Here is a 17,866-nt window from a genome sequence, read left to right on the forward strand (position 1 = left end):
CTGGAGTTTACCCAAACTCATGTCCATAGAGTCGGTGATGCCATCCAGCCACCTCATCCTCTGTTGTTCCCTTCTCCTCCTGCCTCCAATCCCTCCCAGCATCAGGGTCTTTTCCAATGAGTCAACTCTTCACATGAGGTGGCCAAAGTATTACCTCTATACATAAAACAAAAGAGAAAGTTTAGTTACTCTACCCATATAATAGATTTTCACATCTTCAAGTACTTGAAGGTACTTTTTAGGTCTCTCTGCACCCTCATCCCGCCTCAATTCTTCCTACACTCCCACTCATTTCAAGCCCTTATTTTTATAATTCTTAAGAAATTATTTCTACACAGATACTTCACTATTCTTGTACCTTAATCAGTACAAATATTAATTTTTCTTCACTTACATAATATATAGCACAGAGATTATAATTGGACAGACTCTTTTTGCACCTTTACTTCTTTCCTCTGGTTTCCCACATCCTTTTTTGTCACATTTTTATTTTTCTTCATTTTATCCAGTCCATTCTTGAAACTGCATCTCATTGATTATTGTACGTGAATACACTGAGCTTGCTTGTTTCTTCAAAGCTTCCTGAAAGGTTTTTGACTTTCACTGTAGCCTACTTAGGAAAAATACAATAAATAATTTGGACCACAGATAACTTTTCATCACTTTCAAAACGGCCTATGCTCAAGCAAATATAATCATGGAACATAAGGCATGACCTTTCAAAGATGCCATATTATATTATACTTTAGGGTAACTTGAGGATTCTTTAATTAGTCAGTATACAATACTGAACTATAAGATTATGCTGATGAAACGAGTGAATATTGTCTATCCTTTATCAAAAGTCTCTTTTTGTAGAAGTTTAAATTTTTCAAATGAGGGAGTTTGCCAGTCTTTCTTCAGGAAACAAATTTCTTGTGCCTGCAAAAAAAAAAATGTCAGAGTCAGTGTCTAGTGATGTGATTTCACTATAAGTTAGTTATTCAAAGTATTCATTTTGCACAACACTTTCAACACCTATTTCTCTTCTACTGTGCAATTTTATTTTCTTTAGTAGACTAAACATAAGGAGGGGATTCTGATAAGATAACTAAGATTTTAGAATACAAAAGTTGAAGTTGGGAATTCCCTAGTGGTCTGGTGGTTAGAACTCTGTGCTTCCAGTGCAGACAGCATGGGTTCAGTTCCTGGTGAGGGAACTAAGATCCTGCAAGCAAGTCAGGTGGCAGGACCAATAAACAAACAAATGCAGATGGAGCTTAAACAAAGAAGCAAATACTATCTGAAATTGAAAGGCTTTACAGGAAAAAAAAAAGATGACCTTGATCTCAAACTCTTAAAAGCAATTTCATCAGATGAGTTAAAGTAGCTGAAAAGAAAAAAAAAGAAAAGAATCTGGTCATTAATATGAGCTAGATACTTAATTAAATTTTAAATATAATCTTATTAGTAAATTCAATATTGGATCCACTGAAAAAAAGAAAAGAATAAATGTATAATATGGAATCCCAAGAGACATAAATATAAAAAATATATATATTTTCTTAATTGAATTAAGCTGTCAGTCAACCAAGGGAACATTTAAAGACCTGAATGCCAATTTCTTGATCAAGAAATAGCAAGGTAAGAGGAAATCTTAAAGAATAACAACGCACTGGCTATAAGCCAATCTCATAAAGATAAAAGTGCAGAATTCTGAAGGAGACTGGCAGACATCCCAGATCAATTAAGGAAGAAATCCTGCTGTATAGACAACATATCTATCTTTGAACACTTAAATTTATGTAATGTAGCCCAAAAATGGATAAATGGACATAAAAATATAACTAAACTGAAAAATAATTATAGATTTGTGGGGACTCTCTTATATGATAAATGAGCAGCTCAGTGACTCATTCTATTAAACTGTACCTCTGGTTAATTCACTGACGTAAAGGTAAACTAATATTTGGCAGAACAGAACACCAACCCTACCTGACTGACTGAATGGTTTTCAAAAAGTCAAGTTGACGGTCTCACCAACCACTAATGTTAAAATATCAAATCTGGAACCTCGTGCTCAAAATGTATCAGCCTTATATCAAATTGTAATTTAGAAACCCAGAACAATATGTAGTTCCCATATATATGTATATAAAGTAAATTTCAAAGTGTAGTGTAAAATGAGCACATCTGAGGATTGAATCACCATGTATTGACACCATGATTTTCTTATGTTAGGGTGCAGAAAATAGAAAGAGGCCCTCAGTTGAGTCTATCATGTGGGAAGAACTATCACTGCCAGTTGCCATGTGTTTTTATGGTATACAGTTAGTATGTGTCACTGAAGTCAGAGCTGTAAAGGTGAATACTTAACCAGAAGGATCTCGGTACCATGGCCTGTTGTGGAAAGACGGTGTTCAGGACACAGGATCCCTCATCAGTAATTGAGAAGAGTAGATTAATGCTGCTTTTAAGCAGATTAAATAAACCCACAAGTTTCAGTCCTCCAAACAGCCCTTTATTTCCTCTTTAATCCTTATTTAAAGGAAATACACTTGAATGTCTATATATAATTTATTTTTCATAATAATGGGAATAAAAAGATAAATGTGATACACATGACAAATCAGTTCAGTTCAGTTCAGTTGCTCAGTCGTGTCCAGCTCTTTGCAACCCCATGAATCACAGCACGCCAGGCATCCCTGTCCATCACCAACTCCCGGAGTTCACTCAAACTCATGTTCATCGTGTCGGTGATGCCATCCAGCCATCTCATTGTCTGTTGTCCCCTTCTCCTCCTGCCCACAATCCTTCCCAGCATCAGAGTCTTTTCCAGTGAGTCAACCTTCACATGAGGTGGCCCAAGTATTGGAGTTTCAGCTTTAGCATCAGTCCTTCCAATGAACACCCAGGATCGATCTCCTTTACAATGGACTGGTTGGATCTCCTTGCAGTCCAAGGGACTCTCAAGAGTCTTCTCCAGCACCACAGTTCAAAAGCATCAATTCCTCAGCGATCAGCTTTCTTCACAGTCCAACTCTCACATCCATACATGACCACTGGAAAAACCATAGCCTTGACTAGACGGACCTTTGTTGGCAAAGTAATGTCTCAAATAAGTTGGTTAAAAATATGAGTTTAATAGATAACTTTATTGTTAAAAGAATCATTAGATTAGTTTAAAATGGTGTTCTATTTGTGGATGAATCAATAAAATTTAATAATATATTTTTCACATACTTGATATAAAATATTATACAACCATCCCTGTATTCCAGATCTTTAAAATCAGCAGAACTATTTAAAAATGTACCAAAATTTGTTAACTTATAAATATTTAATTTCATTCTTTGGCACCTAAAATATTCAAACATCTTTTTATTTTGAATACAGAATTTAATCCATTACTTTGTGGCAAATCATAGGTCAAAGTCATTTTGTTATATATCTTAAAGTGTAATGATTAATTATGTCTCTTTTCTAAATTTGTCATAATTTTAGTCAACTGTATTTCTTCTATTTAGTTCCTTCTACCATTAAAACATTTTATCCTTACCAATGCTTTATAGAGCTGAACCATTAATTTCCTTAAAAGAAAGTAAAATTTTGAAAATAAAATTAAGCATTCATGCTAGATAATAAACCAATATTTGAGTTATACTTTTATTATAGTTATTGAAATATCAAAACATGAACTTATTAAAATTTATAGAAAACTTCTATCTTTATATTTAACAATATTTCTACAACTATTTAAATATCACTTGAGCTTGACAAAGCTACATATATTTTCATGTGGTGAAAAATTATAAGAGAAGGCAAAATTTTAAAAATAAAACAAAACATTCAGATTTCTGAAAGATGTCTTTAATAACTTAGTATAATACTCTCATTTCATAGGAAAGGATATAATCCCCATAAAATTCAATATTGACCAAGTTCAATAGTCTAGGAGCAGAGGAGAAAGTAGGATGCTCTGTCGAACTGTTTTCTCACTTTTTCTGAGATCTAGCGAATAAAAGATAAATCACAAAAGGATTGGCTCTTTGAATAAAGTAGGCCTCATCTAAAGTCAGTAGATGTTTCATTTAAAGGCAGCACTGGTGTGATTCACTTGAAATGAAAGGCTTCAGAAAGGTCACACCGCTTTTCATAACTTTTCCACCATGGTTTGTTATGAGTTAGTGAAAGAAGCCAAGCATATTTGAAAATGTAATAGGAAACACCATTCTTGTGTCTATTAATCAAAGGAAGAGTAGATGATAAAAATAGCGTCATATTCTAACCTACCCTTTTATCAAATCATCATTGCCAGAATATTTGAGATAAATGTCACTTTATAGTAAAAGGTAAATACATTTTACCTATCACTAGTTGGGCTTCCCTGATTGCTCAGTGGTAAAGAATCTGCCTGCCAGTGCAGGAGACCCAGGTTCAATCCCTGAGTTGTGAAGAAGCCCCGGAGAAGGAAATGGCAACCCACTCCATTGTTCTTCTCTGGGAAATTCCATGGACAGAGGAGCCTGGTGGGCTACAGACCATGGCATCGCAACGAATCAGACACGACTTAGCAACTAAAACAGTAACATAATTAGTTGCCTTCCTTTGAACATTTTTTCTAAATAATATAGGTTTATTTTATACTTAAATGCCATCAAAAGTCAAATAAACATAAAATAGATGATTTATATTATTATAAACACTAGGAGTAAATTTTATAAATGTTTTCATTGAGGGGCCTCATATTCTTCTAACTGACCCATAGACATTTGAAACGTGGTGACATTCAATATTTTGGTAAGTTAGTTTATGATACCATAAAAAATTAGTTGGTACAATTTTATCTTGATGCCAGACCTTCCCCATTCTCTCAATATATTTTATTAAGTTCTATTCTGTGTACAGTGATATCTTAGTTGATATAATTAACATAATTTATAAGGACTTTTAAAAAATTACTTATTTATTTTTGGCTGCCTTGGGTCTTGGTCCCGACTGGCAGGCTCTTTTTGTTACTGTTGCAGCTTGCAGAATTCTCTCTAGCTGTGATGCATGCCCACGTGAGTTCTGGAACACATGGGCTCAGCAGCTGTGGTTCCTGGGTCTAGATGCCCAGGGCACTTGTGATCTCAGTTCCCTGATCAGGAATCAAATCTTCATCCCCTGCATCGGAAAACAGATTCTCACCCACTGGACCACCAAGGAAGAATTAATTGTTAGGTAATACTGAAAATCAGATTCAAAATAATTGGTTAGTCTCCGGTGCCTAATATTTGGTTTTGTAGTTGATTGTGGGTATTTATCGACATTAGAAATGAAAAATATGTTGATCATGTGTGACATCCTTTACTATTCTCAAGTTATCTGACATTATGAATTGATAATGTCTTGAGACAGCACAGTATTAGTATCTTGGACAAAACTACTTTGAATATTTTAAATTCAATGTTCATATAACCTCTTTACTATTTTTATACCTGTTATAAAAACATAAGCCACTTGTACATTTTCTCATGTTTCCTACATTCTCATGTCAGGAGCTACGGGTGAAATTTAATGAGTATTTTCAACCACATTTTAAAAGTAGCCTCATATATTTTAATTGCCCCCAGCCCATCAATCTCCAATCCTCTTCTCTTATTAATGCATATATGTACCTGTTTATGATCTGTTATCCATTAGAATGTACACTCAAAGAAAGCAGACAGTTTCTCTCTCATGTTCACTATTTTATCCCAAGAGTTTTTAGACTAGAGCATGAAAAAAGGGAATTCTGCTGCTGCTAAGTCACTTCAGTTGTGTCCGACTCTGTGTGACCCCATAGACGGAAGCCCACCAGGCTCCCCCATCCGTGGGATTCTCCAGGCAAGAACACTGGAGTGGGTTGCCATTTCATTCTCCAATGTGTGAAAGTGAAAAGTGGAAGTGAAGTCGCTCAGTCGTGTCCGACCCTTAGCGACCCCACGGACTGCAGCCTACCAGGCTCCTCCATCCATGGGATTTTCTAGGCAAGAGTACTGGAGTGGCTTGCCATTGCCTTCTCTGGAAAAAAGAGAATAGCTAATGCTTAAATAAAACTTGCTGGGTGAATAAATGAATGAATTCCAGCCTAGGTTTTAAGTCCCTCCTTTGTCCCTCTTCCAGGGATTGTTTATATTTTGAGACCTCTTTTCCCAGTGACTTACTGAATACAAACTTTTTGATCATGTCCCACAGAAATACCTTTTATATCCCTATATGTTTGTGTATCTATAAAGCAACCCAATCATGAAACAACACAATGTTACTGTCTGTAATGAATCTGATAATTAAATTTCTAAGCTATTGTATGCCATTCCATTTATTAAAAAAATAATAATAATGCTGTAGCAGAGGATTTTCAGAGCAGTGAAAATACTTTGTATGATACCATGATGATGAATGTGGTATGAATACTGGCAAATATGCAAAATTTAATGGCAAATATTCCATGATGTATTTGCCCAAACCCACAGAATGTGCAACACCAAATTTTAACCATGATGTAAACTTTATGTGTACCATATGTAACTAAGAGTGCACCAAGTTCATCAATTGTAGCAAATGTACCTCTCTGCTGGGTAGATCTGCTAGTCTGGGAGGCTTCTGTGGTGGCAAAGGGGAAATCTCTGTATCATCCTCTCAAATTTGCTGTGAACGTAAAATTGCTCTTAAAAAAAAAAAGAAATGTCAATTAAAGAAAATAATGCTGGTCTTGAAATTTATTTCACAATGCACAAACCCACAGTTTATAACACTGTTTAGACAAAAATACCAAGAGATGAACACACATTAATTTCTGAGTATGTAGAAAGAACACTTATATTCTAGTCAGCCTTGGATGGTGTAATCTCGAGTTTAATTTTCCTGAACTTCCTAGGCTTCTTAGTGCTTCTGGCTCTCTCTATACATGAATATCATATATAGAGATATTCTCATACCCTCGACTTTCAGGAGCTGAAAGTCCTGAAAGAGAATGGAAAATGTCTCTTCTAGATCCCATCCTTGAGCAGCAGAGAAATTAAGTAAATTTGGATTTGGATTCAGTTACAACAAAGCAAAATACTAAAGTCCTTTCATATAACTATCACCACAACCATGCAAACTTAAGAATGACTACTCTCCTTTTGTGTGTGTGTGTGCATGTGTGTGTTTTAAAAGTGAAGAAACTGAGGTCCAGGAGATCAAATGACTTAAAGTGACAAACCTAGTGACCAGCAGAGTCTTGATTCGCTGTTCCTTTTCCAAATATAGTCCCCTACCCCTGGGAACTATAGACATGATTTAGAAGTTCCTGGAATTCACGGGCATTTCCTCTGCACCTCTGGCTTCCACATACTCAGATTAGGGAGGCCCCAAGGCCTGGATGTCCCTGCCTTTCTTTGTGGACCGTGAAGACAATGCCCCCACAACTTCTTCACCTTGCCAGTCTCAACTGGCCCAACCCCACCCAATTTCTAGATCTTTCTACAGGGCAGGGGCGGACGGTGGGACACATGCAAACACCCTTGACAATTTACTGTTACACTTCATCACATGAAACCCTCACACCTAGGACATGGTGTGTTTCACTCTGAGAAATTAACCTTGACTTGGCTAAGGCCACACCTACTGGAGTTCAAGGGCTTCCCTTGTGGCTCAGTTGGTGAAGAATACACCTGCAATGCGGGAGACCTGGGTTTGATCCCTGGGCTGGGAGGATCGCCTGGAGAAGGGAAAGGCTGCCCACTCCAGTAGTCTGGCCTGGAGAAGTCCATGGACTGTATGGTGCATGGGGTCGCAAAGAGTCGGATACGACTGAGTGACTTTCACCTCACTGGGGTTAAAAGTAAAGATTAGAATCAAGCTCCTTGCTATTGAGTTTTTCCCTTTTATTCAGTTAGCAAAATCTTGACTGAGCAGAATCTGATCTCGGTTATTGTAAAGGACAAATTTCGAACTGCAGCCCTTCTCCCCAAATCGCCCCCCGCCCCTGCCCCATCACTAGGCAGGAGCCGCGTCTTGGGGTGGATGAGCCCGAAACCTCCCGAGAAGTTTGGGGATTCCGCCCTCTTGCATTTCTCCCAGCCCCCCACTCCCTGGTTCCCTCGCCTGTCTGGTCTGAAGTCTAGGGCTGAGCCCCGCGCGGTGGGGGGAGTCGCGTCCCAGGGCGCCGGGCCAGGCCGGGCGGCGGCGCGGGGCTCGGCCCGGGAGCCTGGCGCGCCGCGGCGGGGAGCCCGAGTGCGCGCAGCCCGGGGCGCCGCCGTCGGGCGGGGGCCGCTGCTGCTCCGCTCGGCGCCGGGGCGCCTGTGCTGCAGCTGTCGGCCACCGGAGGGGGCGAACAAACGTCAACCTGTTGTTTGTCCCGTCACCATTGATCTACTCTCCGCGCCACGAGGAAGTGCGGCCGCCCCCCGCGCGGAGAGCGCGGCATGCAGGAAGTTTGCGGAGAGCTCGGCGACTAGCGCGGAGGCCAGGGCCAGCGAGCGCGGGCGCGCGTCCCGGGAGCCTGTCCCGGCTTTTTCTTGGAGCGACGCTGTCCCCGGCTCTCTGATCCCAATGCACCGGCTCATCCTTGTCTACACGCTAGTCTGCGCAAACTTTTGCAGCTACCGGGACACTTCTGCCACCCCGCAGAGCGCATCTATCAAAGCTTTGCGTAACGCCAACCTCAGGCGAGATGGTAAGAGACTCAGATTTTGTTTTACTTTTTTTGAATTAAATAATTACTTTTTTGGTTGCCATCACTGTGGTTCCCCCCACCCCCCGCCCCTTCGGTTTCTTTCCTACGAACCTTGGTGGCGTGTGTGTGGGAGGGGGTGCAGAAGAGGAAGAGGGGGCCGGTGCTTGCCTCCATCCCTGAGAGCCCCTTCCTGGGAATGGGACTGAGGGTGTGGAAGGCGGTGTGCGGGAGGACCGGAGAGCCCCGGTGACTCATCTCCCGGACCCTGGAGAAGTCATTTCGGTTCCACCGTCCACTGATAGCAGGACCTCGGAGCTGGAGAAAGTCTCAGGCTGTGCCTCCCCATGCTCAGGTTCTTAATCTTGTGGACTTGAAACAGGGCATTTGTGATAGGTGGAAGGACTCAAGAGTGGTCTTCTCTGGGTGATTTATTTTTATTTTTTAAGTGGGAGGAGAGGGAATGATTCGTTTCAGAGGAAATGGTAGCTGGAGCATAGGGACAGTTTATCTATATATTATTTATCTCGAGAGGCCAGGTGTGCAGCCTGTTGCCCTGTTCATCCCCAGACTGACTTTCCCAATGGAGTTCAGCATGGCTCAGAAACTCAGAATTTGGGAGAAAATGCTTTTTGGAGTTTCGTTTGTATTCCAGGGGGACCTGACTGCTGCTATTAGCTTTCTTTCACAGAAGTCTTTCCAACTGTTTGCAAGAAGCAAAGCTCCTTCAACAGCCAAGTCTTAAGCAAAGTCCCAAAAAGGCTTATTTGTTTTCCTTTTATGGAAGACACCTGGGCCACTGGATGCCAGTGATGTTAATTGAGTTTGTTTGCTATCTGGGCCTCCACCAAGATCTGAAGTTAATGTATTTCTCAATTCTCAACTACAGCTTATGTTGCCAATAATTTGCAGCTGCTTCCACCACCTACCTGAACTGACCCATAGGGGTTTTGTTTTGTTTTGCTATCCCTTCATCAGATATATCTTTCTGTCTGCTTACTTAAAGTTCTGACACATCCCCTGAGGAGCTCACCAAGCTATTCTTAAAGGCTTCACTCTTTGAGTTGGCAACATTTGACTGCTGGTAAATTCATATTAGCCTTCTTATTATCAGTTTCTCTCTTGGCATATCCTTAGTTTGGATATCACTAAAAAGCTTCCAAGCTTTGAAACAAGCAAACAAAAACTTTGTTATATTTTCTGATGGCAAGGAGACTGTGGATTTCAGTGTGCTGAAGTCATTTGAAGTGGAGGGAATATAGGGAAACCACAGAGTCACCTCCAGGCCAAAGGCCACCCTGTATTTTAGTTACCATATTATAGTATTTTATGTAAAATATGCTAGCAGTGCACTTTTGATAAGCCTTCATCTTAAAGAACACATTTTTTAAATAAAAATTTTAAAAGGTTTCGACTCAGACTACATTTTCATATTTCTGTTTCACTCATTAATGTTTCCACCAGGGACACTTTTCTACTCATTGAGTTTTTAGATTTGTTAATGTTTGCACTTCATGTGCCCTTTCAGCTGCATAGAGTAAAATGCCATTTATAATTTGCATGACTTCACAGCCATAATTTTGTAATCCTTAACTTCCCAAGTATCAGTTACAAGAAGTCAAGGATAGAAAATGAAAAATATGTAACCACTGCCCATTAACCCAAGATTCTGCCTTTTAAAACCAAGTCTCACAGCTCATATCTCTTTGCCTTTGTTGTTGCTGTTAAAACTCCGTACATCTATCTGGTCTGTATGAAAAGTGCCAATGCTTTAATTTATTAAAGTTGAAAACTACTCTGGATTTATTCCTTCATATTTGAACTAGAACTGTTGTGTAGTTACAATAGACACACACACATGCACACACATTTTGATTAGTTCAGACTGCTCAATACTTACCTCACTGTCAATCTCATTTAAAAAGAAGGCTAGAAAAGGGGGAAAGATAGTTGAATTAAAAGAAAAATGTTGTGTACAGAGTAAAAATAATTAACACATAGCTCTTAGTTCGGGGAATTTTCAAAAGGCAGCTTAAGTGTTATAGACACACATTCTCAGAAAATAATAATAATAATGATATTGCCCCAAGGGAATGTAATTGGATCTTAGGTGGTGAAAAAAAGTTTTATACATTACAGTGGTTTGTGGTCTTCCAAAGGGCCAGTGCATATAAACAGATACACAGTATATCTGTAGTATTAACAATTCATAGAGAGTATATGTAGAAGCATGTCTAAAAAGACTTATTAATGAGGGGAGGGGCAGTAATGAAGAAAAGGTTGACAGACACGTCATAGCATTTTGGTGAGAGCAATCATGAAGGGTTTTGATACAGTCTAGACGTCATCTGAGAGATTTTATGCGGCAACAGCTGAGCTGACCAGATAAGTTAATAAGTTATTAAATTAAATCCTTGTTCTGATCTGAGACATTTTAAACTTACTCTCTCAAAGTTCCCTAGTGGCTCATTACAGAGGACAATATTCTTGATCCGATTCAAACAGGGTGTAAGTTTGGGGAGGACACACACAGAGGATACAATAAGGGGAAAGAAGAAGATATGTGTTTCCAAGTATTAATTTAGGATCCTGAGAATATTTGACCCTCAGATTACAAGTAGGAAATCACATCAAAAGATTACATGTGGCCCTTGATACGGCTTTGAAACCACTATCCAATGATGGAACCGTCTTTATACTTGGGTGCCATGCTTTTGTCCCTGCTGACCCTGTCAGCCACGACCTAATATTGGGACTAAGAAGGGAACCAAGAGGACAGGCCTCCCCAGTCCTTGGCATGAAGCATGTTGGATCCTGTCCAGCCTGATACAAAAATCTTGTTTTTTGATCTCCCTGTACCTAGTAGCTCCAGATAACTGGAGTAGTTAATAAATGAATTGGAGATAAAGTGTGAATGTTGATAAGTGATAATCTCCGTCTACTCAGTGTAGGAGGCCTCGCTGCTAAAGTATCCTGGCCTCCCAGAACTCTTTATCACTCTGTATTCTTGCTCTGAAAGGGGTGTCTGGAGAGCCCTTGCCAGCGCTTGCAGAATGACTAAAGGTAATCCAAGGAGGCTGGTGGTTGAATTTGGTCTCTGTCCACAGGAGGAAACCAGGTTCTGTGGCTGAGAAGAATTAAAATGTAATAGTTGGCAGTGCTTGATTGAATATCTATGCTTCTTTATACCATATTTGTTATTCTTTCTCAAAATAACTTACTTTTGATACCATTCCTGATCCACCTCTTGGCACAGAGAAAATCTGCCTTTAGCAATAGCATCCGCATATTCTTATTTTAGTGTCTGTGCAGTTGGTGCTTTTGTTATGATAACTGGCCACAACTGGTGTTTCTCAGAGCGTGAACCAAGAAGTGTGAAGGTAGCAATTAACTGGCAGTATTGCATACTTATTTTTAAATCTAACTAGATAGAGCTTCCTGCTTAGGCAGTTAAGATTACAGATGTATTCTTCATTCTCTTGACCCTGTTTTGTTTTCAGAAACTACAGGTGTTGGTGGCAAATGATTCTGAATATAGTTCTGCTTAGTTAATATGCCAGGACGTGAATTGTGTATTGTCTATTAGCATTATCTATTGAGAGGCCTACAATTTTAGCAGTTGTGGTCTTAGATTTTTTTTTGAGTAGTCAAGATTGTTTCTTAAATAACATCAGTTTCTGTTGTCCTCATTGATGACAGCACGTTGACTTTGACTCAAAGTCAGAGCTTAAAGGAAAGGTGAAAAAACAGAGGGTAATATAAACAAATTGGGCTTCCCAGGGGGCATGGGGTAAAGACTCTGCCTGCCAATGCCGGAGAAGCAAGAAATGAAGGTTCAGTCTTTGGGTTGGGAAAATCTCCTGGAGGAGGCCATGGCAATCCACTCTGGTATTCTTGCTTGGAAAATTCCAGGGACAGAGGAGCCTGGCAGGCTACCATCCATGGAATAGCAAAGAGTGGGATACAACTGAGCAACTGAGCACCAAAATCACTTTTAAAGTGAAAGCTGAGAATGGCACTAGTGATAAACCTGATATTCTTCTGCATTTATATCTTCACTCTAAGTATATTAAAAGCTCATAATTTTACAGAAAATAATGGAGATTACATATTTTAAATGTAACATGAGTTTGACTTGTCACCATAAGTCATATTACTTAATAGAATTTTTTTAAAAAGGTGAGTTTAGCCAGATATATATATATATATATATATATATATATATATATATATAAAGAGAGAGAGAGAGTGAAGTGAAAGATGCCGTAAGGCTGTGAGTTATACTAATTCATTAAATGACAGTAATTTTGGAATACAGGGTTTTTCCCTTTTAGCAAATGAAAGCAAAATGTTATTGTTTTAATACAATAGGGTCAAAGAGTGAAGCAATGTCCCCAGAGTCACTTGCATGGGATTCCTGAGTAGATGTGGTCTCAGACAATCCCATCATTCTGAGGGTCTGGGGGATGTGGACATTTGTGTCTCTGTCCTTGAGAGCTGAGTCACAACGCCAATCATCTTCCTTCTGGAACTTACTCTTGAGCTTTCTTTGCTGAAGTGATATGATTAGTGTAAAAAGGCATTAGCTGAACATTTTAATAAAATTCTGCCCATATTAAAATAGGAGCCTAGTCTGAAATTTCTAAATTTACAGTTCTCAGAACCTGAGTATCACTGAGGTCTCATCACCCTGGAAGCCCCTCTGTAGCTAAGCACACTAGATATTAGATTTTATTAACTGCATCTGAGGTCTCATTCAGTTCAGTTCAGTTCAGTTGCTCAGTTGTGACTGACTCTTTGCGACCCCATGAATCACAGCACGCCAGGCCTCCCTGTCCATCACCAACTCCCGTAGTTCACTCAAACTCATGTCCATAGAGTCGGTGATGCCATCCAGCCATCTCATTCTCGGTTGTCCCCTTCTCCTCCCACCCCCAACCCTTCCCAGCATCAGAATCTTTTCCAGTGAGTCAACTCGTCGCATGAGGTGGCCAAAGGATTGGAGTTTCAGCTTTAGCATCAGTCCTTCCAATGAACACCCAGGATTGATCTCCTTTCGAATGGACTGGTTGGATCTCTTTGTAGTCCAAGGGACTCTCAAGAGTCTTCTCCAACACCACAGTTCAAAAGCATCAGTTCCTCGGCGATCAGCTTTCTTCACAGTCCAACTCTCACATCCATACATGACCACGGGAAAAACCATAGCCTTGACTAGACGGACCTTTGTTGGCAAAGTGATGTCTCTGCTCTTTAATATACTATCAAGGTTGGTCATAACTTTCCTTCCAAGGAGCAAGTGTCTTTTAATTTCATGGCTGCAATCAGCATCCGCAGTGATTTTGGAGCCCCAAAATAAAGTCTGACACTGTTTCCACTGTTTATCCATCTATTTCCCATGAAGTGATGGGACCAGATGCCATGATCTTTGTTTTCTGAATGTTGAGCTTCAAGCTAACCTTTTCACTCTTCTCTTTCACTTTCATCAAGAGGTCTCATTAGGGTAATGTAAATCACAAAAGTGACCTGGTTAGTGTTTGATAACATTTTAAATTATTTCCAACTTCTACATTTCAGAATTTATGCAATTTTATAAAGGGAAATTTTATGTAACTTTTACATGAAGGACCATTTCAACAAAATGCTACAAGAGGGTGATGCATAATAGTAAAAGGAAAGAATCGAAGACAAACGCTGTAGCAGAAATATTCTGGCTCCCTGTACAGTATTTCAGGACCAAATGTAAGTCCTAAATAAAGAAAGAAGCCCATGAGACACTGAAGTGCACAAGTGCACAGACAGGAAGAAATATTTTCTTCCAAGAATTTCTTTTTCAGAAAAAGAATGAAGCATGCCTTATTTCTTACAAGCATTGATGATGCATATAGTAATATATCTTTGCTGTTCACCCAGATATGCTGACATTCATATATTCACTTTAATTTTGATGGATTAATACTTTTTTTTGTGTGTGATTGTGCCATGTGCAGATGGGGAGGTCATAGCACATGAACTGTCTTTTGTTATGAAGAGTGATCTTTTACCAAGTTTGAAAGTTTTTACTTGAACACTTTTTGTGAAGTGTAAAGACAGTCAGTTTTGTGTGCAGTGCTTTCCCTATAAATATAAGCCAAACATGATTGGAAACCTTGTATATTAGGACTCTTGATTTTTTAAATCTAGCAGGCCTCCTTTGGACTGAAGGAGCTCATTGACACAGTGCCTAAGTGTGGGCTCTGAGAATGGGTTGAAGTGCCATATTAGTTTTAAATGAGTCATCTCAGACCCAGTGTGCGAAGCTGCTGATTAGTTCAGCATTTTGCTGAGACATTTAATAAGTAATACAGCAACAGCGTGCTTTTACAGAATTCACTATTCAGCAGCTTCAGCTATGTAAAATGAAACAAACTAATAAATGTGCAGCAAATCCACTTAAAAACCAAATCCATGTTGATGTTTGGTGGAAACCGACACAATTCTGTAAAGTAGTCATCCTTCAATTAAAAAATAAAAAGAAACCAAATCTGTATCACAATGTGTGTAAATGAGCTCACAGAGTTCCATGGCAGAAACTTAAATACTCTTTGCTTCCGTGCAGCTCTGTCTCACTTTCCTGTGTGGCTTCCATGTCTACAGCACAGCCAGAGTGTGGCGTTAGGAGAGAGAACAGGACTGGCTCAATATACCCACACTGTCAGCATTGAGAAGGGACAGCTAGTAGCTTTCCTGCCTCCTCTTACTTCTTTTCAGGCTTTGAAAAGCGTTCATAAGACCTGAGCAGGCACAGCTGGCTTAGGTTTCTAATGAGTCAGATGAGAGTAGTTTCGGCTTGGAAAGGACTGAAAGTATGTGTCCCCTCCAAATTTGTATATTGAAAGCCCAGCCCCCAATGTGATGATATCTGGAGGTGGAGTCTTGGGATTTGATTAAATCACAGGAGCAGAGTCCTCATGAATGAGATTAGTACGTTTATAAAAGAGATCCCGGACACATCCTTTCCCTTTACGCCAGGTGAGGAGGCAGCAAAAAGACATGGAATCTGCTGGACTTCCCAGCCTCTCAAACTGTAAGAAATACATTTCTGTAGTTTTAAGTCACTCAGTCTGTAGAAAATTTTTATAGCAGCCCAAATGGTCTTTAACCTATCTCTGTATGTCATCAGGGATATACTATATTACAACCTAGTAAGACTGATGATTTTTAGAGAATGTTTTTCAATCATAAAGGAAAGTTTAGATTGTATGTTTGGTAGGTTTATCAGGGTCATAAATTGGACATAGTATTAGCTGAGGTATATATGGATTTCATCCAGAAGGTTGACAACACTCACTATGACAGCTTTGTGGAAAAGAACAATTGTAGTCTGGGTAATAATGAACTGTTCTTATTCTTTTAGTGATAACTAATAGACTTGTGTTAAACAAGGGGAAGGTGAACAGGAATTTTTAATCTGCATGGCAAATTAGACCCTGTTGAATTCAGAATTCTTAATAACTTGAATGAAGACACAGAAAACACATCTACTTGCATATTTCACTTGGAAAAAATAGTTTATACGTTGGATTAGAAGCCGAGTTTGGCTGATTCTTTTCTACAAAGGGCCAGATAGTAAATATTTTAGGCTTTCCTAAAGTCATGAGGTTTCTATTGCAACTACTCAACAACTCTGCCATTATGAGCAGCCATAGGAATTGCATAAATGAATGTGTGTGGCTGTATTCAAGTAAAACTTTATTTACAAGAACAGGCAGTGAGACTTCAGGCTGTAGTTTACTGAATTAGAGAATCTACATGCACCTTAGGTTGAAATGATAGACTAATCCTATAGAAACACAATTTAGGGATAAAGGCAAAATCTAGCTCTTGGCTGGAAAATAAAAACAACTGCATTATTATAGATTGGAATAACTTGAATTAACTTCAGTTTATTCTAGATAGATAGAGATATGTCTCTATCTTCTTGCTGATTTAGTTGAACACCACTGATGCTTCAGCAAATGGTGTAGTTGCTAAGCAACAGCAGTGTGAAACTGGGGTTAAGGCTGACACCCTGTTGGGGTCAGGGAGGCAGCAATGCTCTTACAAGTGGGACTCTGTCCAGTTGGGCTTGAGGGTGTTGTGCTCTTGTCCTTTGCAGGATTCTGCCTCCTTCTGACTCCTTCAAACCCATGCCCTAAACTCAGAATTTGCTGCTCTTCTGTATTTAAACTTTCCCTTCTTACTGGCTCCTTCCTGTTAGCCAACACATATGTTTAAGTGTCTTTGCATTCTCCCACAGCATATAAAAGCCATTTTAATATTTTTTATATAATTTTTTTTTCATTTTATCACCATATAAACTTCTTCAGTCTCACCATGCTTCATTGTCTCTACTTCATGTCTTCTTTATCACTGCAATTTGAAACCATCCCTACCCCTCCGAGTGAGGTCACTATGGTCTGTAGTCTCCTCTGTGATTGGCAGGTCTCTTCTAGAAATGATTTCTTACTTTGGTTTCACACTAGCCCCCTTTGCCTTCAGTTCAGTTCAGTTCAGTTCAGTCACTCAGTCGTGTCCGACTCTCCGCGACCCCATGAATCACAGCACGCCAGGCCTCCCTGTCCATCACCAACTCCCAGAGTTCACTCAAACTCATGTCCACAGAGTCGGTGATGCCATCCAGCCATCTCATTCTCGGTCGTCCCCTTCTCCTCCCGCCCCCAACCTTTCCCAGCATCAGAGTCTTTTCCAGTGAGTCAACTTGTCGCATGAGGTGGCCAAAGTATTGCAGTTTCAGCTTTAGCATCAGTCCTTCCAATGAACACCCAGGATTGATCTCCTTTGCCTTAACTACTCCTAAATGTAAGTTTGTAATAGTGAGAAAAATACAGCCAAAATTAACAGTACTTATTTTAGATTCTTTGGAGAAGCAAGATTAGAGAAGGTTTTAAAAGTATATCTTATATTTTGTCACTGTAACTATTATGAACAGTGAAAGAAGTGGAAAATAGGGATCTTATTAATATAAAAAGAACATTTAAAATTAAAAAATAATTTCTTAGTACAACCTATTTAGCTCTACAGCTGCAGATTTTTGGAGGTAGATATGCACGTATATGGGAGAAGGCAATGGCAACCCACTCCAGTACTCTTGCCTGGAGAATCCCTTGGACAGAGGAGCCTGGCGAGCTACAGTCCATGGAGTCGCAAAGAGTTGGACACGACTGAGTG

The 17,866-nt window shown here is 39.5% G+C and overlaps 1 protein-coding gene across 2 annotated transcripts in view; it reads left to right on the forward strand.

Moving 5' to 3' along the window:
- Positions 1-8,224: 8,224 nt before the first annotated feature.
- Positions 8,225-17,866, forward strand: part of PDGFD (platelet derived growth factor D) — a 279,429-nt gene continuing 269,787 nt past the window's right edge. Inside the window, exon 1 of one of the 2 annotated variants that reach the window (XM_055422855.2) lies at positions 8,225-8,662. In XM_055422855.2, coding sequence (XP_055278830.2) covers positions 8,539-8,662 — 124 coding nt within the window. In that variant the 5' untranslated portion in view covers positions 8,225-8,538. The remainder of the gene's footprint in view (positions 8,663-17,866) is intronic. The other variant, XM_055422854.2, reaches the window with a different exon arrangement.

The sequence above is a fragment of the Moschus berezovskii genome, chromosome 14 (assembly GCF_049115385.1).
Source record: "Moschus berezovskii isolate FMDL1 chromosome 14, NW_MosBer_1.0, whole genome shotgun sequence".
NCBI lineage: Eukaryota > Metazoa > Chordata > Mammalia > Artiodactyla > Moschidae > Moschus > Moschus berezovskii.